Source organism: Perca flavescens, chromosome 16, assembly GCF_004354835.1.
Source record: "Perca flavescens isolate YP-PL-M2 chromosome 16, PFLA_1.0, whole genome shotgun sequence".
NCBI classification, from domain to species: Eukaryota; Metazoa; Chordata; class Actinopteri; order Perciformes; family Percidae; genus Perca; species Perca flavescens.
In genome coordinates this window covers 34553855-34556354 of record NC_041346.1, presented here as the reverse complement: position 1 = coordinate 34556354, position 2500 = coordinate 34553855, and the positions used below count along the sequence as shown (strand labels likewise).

The 2500-nt window shown below is 48.2% G+C and overlaps 1 protein-coding gene across 4 annotated transcripts in view; it reads left to right on the top strand.

The window, feature by feature from the left end:
• The window catches only part of fer (fer (fps/fes related) tyrosine kinase), a 37205-nt gene that overhangs the window by 28206 nt on the left and 6499 nt on the right, over positions 1-2500 (top strand). For all 4 annotated transcript variants that reach the window (XM_028601483.1, XM_028601480.1, XM_028601481.1 and 1 more), the window contains 2 exons: positions 1790-1846; positions 1974-2092. In XM_028601483.1, the coding sequence (XP_028457284.1) occupies positions 1790-1846; positions 1974-2092 (176 nt within the window). The remainder of the gene's footprint in view (positions 1-1789; positions 1847-1973; positions 2093-2500) is intronic.

The following is a 2500-nucleotide window of genomic DNA, read 5'->3' as shown; positions in this document are numbered from 1 at the left end:
AAATGCCCCCGTGTGTCTGTGTTTGTAACACACTCTCTAAATGCCCCGTGTGTCTGTGTCTGTAACACACACTCTCTAAATGCCCTGTGTCTGTAACACACACTCTTAATACCCCCGTGTGTCTGTCTGTAACACACTCTCTCTAAATGCCCCATGTGTGTCTGTGTCTGTAACACACTCTCTCTAAATGCCCCCGTGTGTTTGTGTCTGTAACACACTCTCTCTAAATGCCCCGTGTGTCTGTATCTGTAACACACTCTCTCTAAATGCCGCCTGTGTGTGTGTCTGTAACTAAAACTCTCTAAATACCCCGTGTGTCTGTTACAACACTCTCTAAATGCCCCCTGTGTGTCTGTAACTAACACTCTCTAAATGCCCCCTGTGTGTCTGTAACATTCTCTAAATGCCCCCTGTGTCTGTAACTAACCCTCTCTAAATGCCCCCTGTGTCTGTAAATAACACTCTCTAAATGCCCCCTGTTTGTCTGTAACACTCTCTAAATGCCCCCTGTGTGTCTGTAACTAACACTCTCTAAATGCCCCCTGTGTGTCTGTAACACTCTCTAAATGCCCCCTGTGTGTCTGTAACTAACACTCTCTAAATGCCCCCTGTTTGTCTGTAACACTCTCTAAATGCCCCCTGTGTGTCTGTAACGAACACTCTATAAATGCCCCGTGTGTCTTTAACTAACACTCTCTAAATGCCCCGTTTGTCTGTAACACTCTCTAAATGCCCCTGTGTGTCTGTAACTAATACTCTCTAAATGCCCCCTGTGTGTCTGTAATTAACACTCTCTAAATGCCCCCTGTGTGTCTATAATTAACACTCTCTAAATGCCCCCTGTGTGTCTGTAACTAACACTCTCTAAATGCCCCCTGTGTCTGTAACACACTCTCTAAATGCCCCTGTGTGTCTGTAACTAACACTCTAAATGCCCCCTGTGTGTCTGTAATTAACACTCTCTCTAAATGCCCCTGTGTGTCTGTAATTAACACTCTCTAAATGCCCCCTGTGTGTCTGTAACTAACACTCTCTAAATGCCCCCTGTGTGTCTGTAACATTCTCTAAATGCCCCCTGTGTCTGTAACTAACACTCTCTAAATGCCCCCTGTGTCTGTAACTAACACTCTCTAAATGCCCCCTGTGTGTCTGTAACATTCTCTAAATGCCCCCTGTGTCTGTAACTAACACTCTCTAAATGCCCCCTGTGTGTCTGTAACTAACACTCTCTAAATGCCCCGTGTCTGTAACTAACACTCTCTAAATGCCCCCTGTTTGTCTGTAACTAACACTCTCTAAATGCCCCCTGTGTGTCTGTAACTAACACTCTAAATGCCCCCTGTGTGTCTGTAATTAACACTCTCTAAATGCCCCTGTGTGTCTGTAACTAACACTCTAAATGCCCCTGTGTGTCTGTAACTAACACTCTAAATGCCCCCTGTTTGTCTGTAACTAACACTCTCTAAATGCCCCCTGTGTGTCTGTAACTAACACTCTAAATGCCCCCTGTGTCTGTAACTAACACTCTCTAAATGCCCCCTGTGTCTGTAAGTAACACTCTCTAAATGCCCCCTGTGTGTCTGTAACTAACACTCTAAATGCCCCCTGTGTGTCTGTAACTAACACTCTCTAAATGCCCCCTGTGTCTGTAAGTAACACTCTCTAAATGCCCCCTGTGTGTCTGTAACTAACACTCTCTAAATGCCCCCTGTGTGTCTGTAACTAACACTCTAAATGCCCCCTGTGTGTCTGTAACTAACACTCTCTAAATGCCCCTGTGTGTCTGCAGGACAAGAAATGGATCCTGAACCACGAGGACGTGGTGCTGGGGGAGCTGCTGGGAAAGGTGACCTCACTTCCTGTTTCCTGTTGTCAGACCACTCCATTTATACAGCCCTCTCACCGTGTGTCTCTCTATGCCTCCATGTCCCATCATGCCTTGCTCTCTGCCTCCGTGTCCCATCATGCCCCAGGGTAACTTCGGCGAGGTGTTCAAAGGCACGCTGCAGCGCGACAAAATGGCGGTTGCCGTCAAAACGTGTAAAGAAGATTTACCTCCGGAGCTGAAGATCAGGTTCCTGTCTGAGGCCCGGTCAGTAACGCTGCCTGTGATTGGCTGGTGTATGACGCTGCCTGTGTGTGATTGGCTGGTGTCTGACTCTGCCTGTGTGTGATTGGCTGGTGTCTGACTCTGCCTGTGTGTGATTGGCTGGTGTCTGACGCTGCCTGTGTGTGATTGGCTGGTGTCTGACGCTGCCTGTGTGTGATTGGCTAGTGTCTGACGCTGCCTGTGTGTGATTGGCTGGTGTCTGACGCTGCCTGTGTGTGATTGGCTGGTGTCTGACGCTGCCTGTGTGTGATTGGCTGGTGTCTGACGCTGCCTGTGTGTGATTGGCTAGTGTCTGACGCTGCCTGTGTGTGATTGGCTGGTGTCTGACGCTGCCTGTGTGTGATTGGCTGGTGTCTGACGCTGCCTGTGTGTGATTGGCTAGTGTCTGAC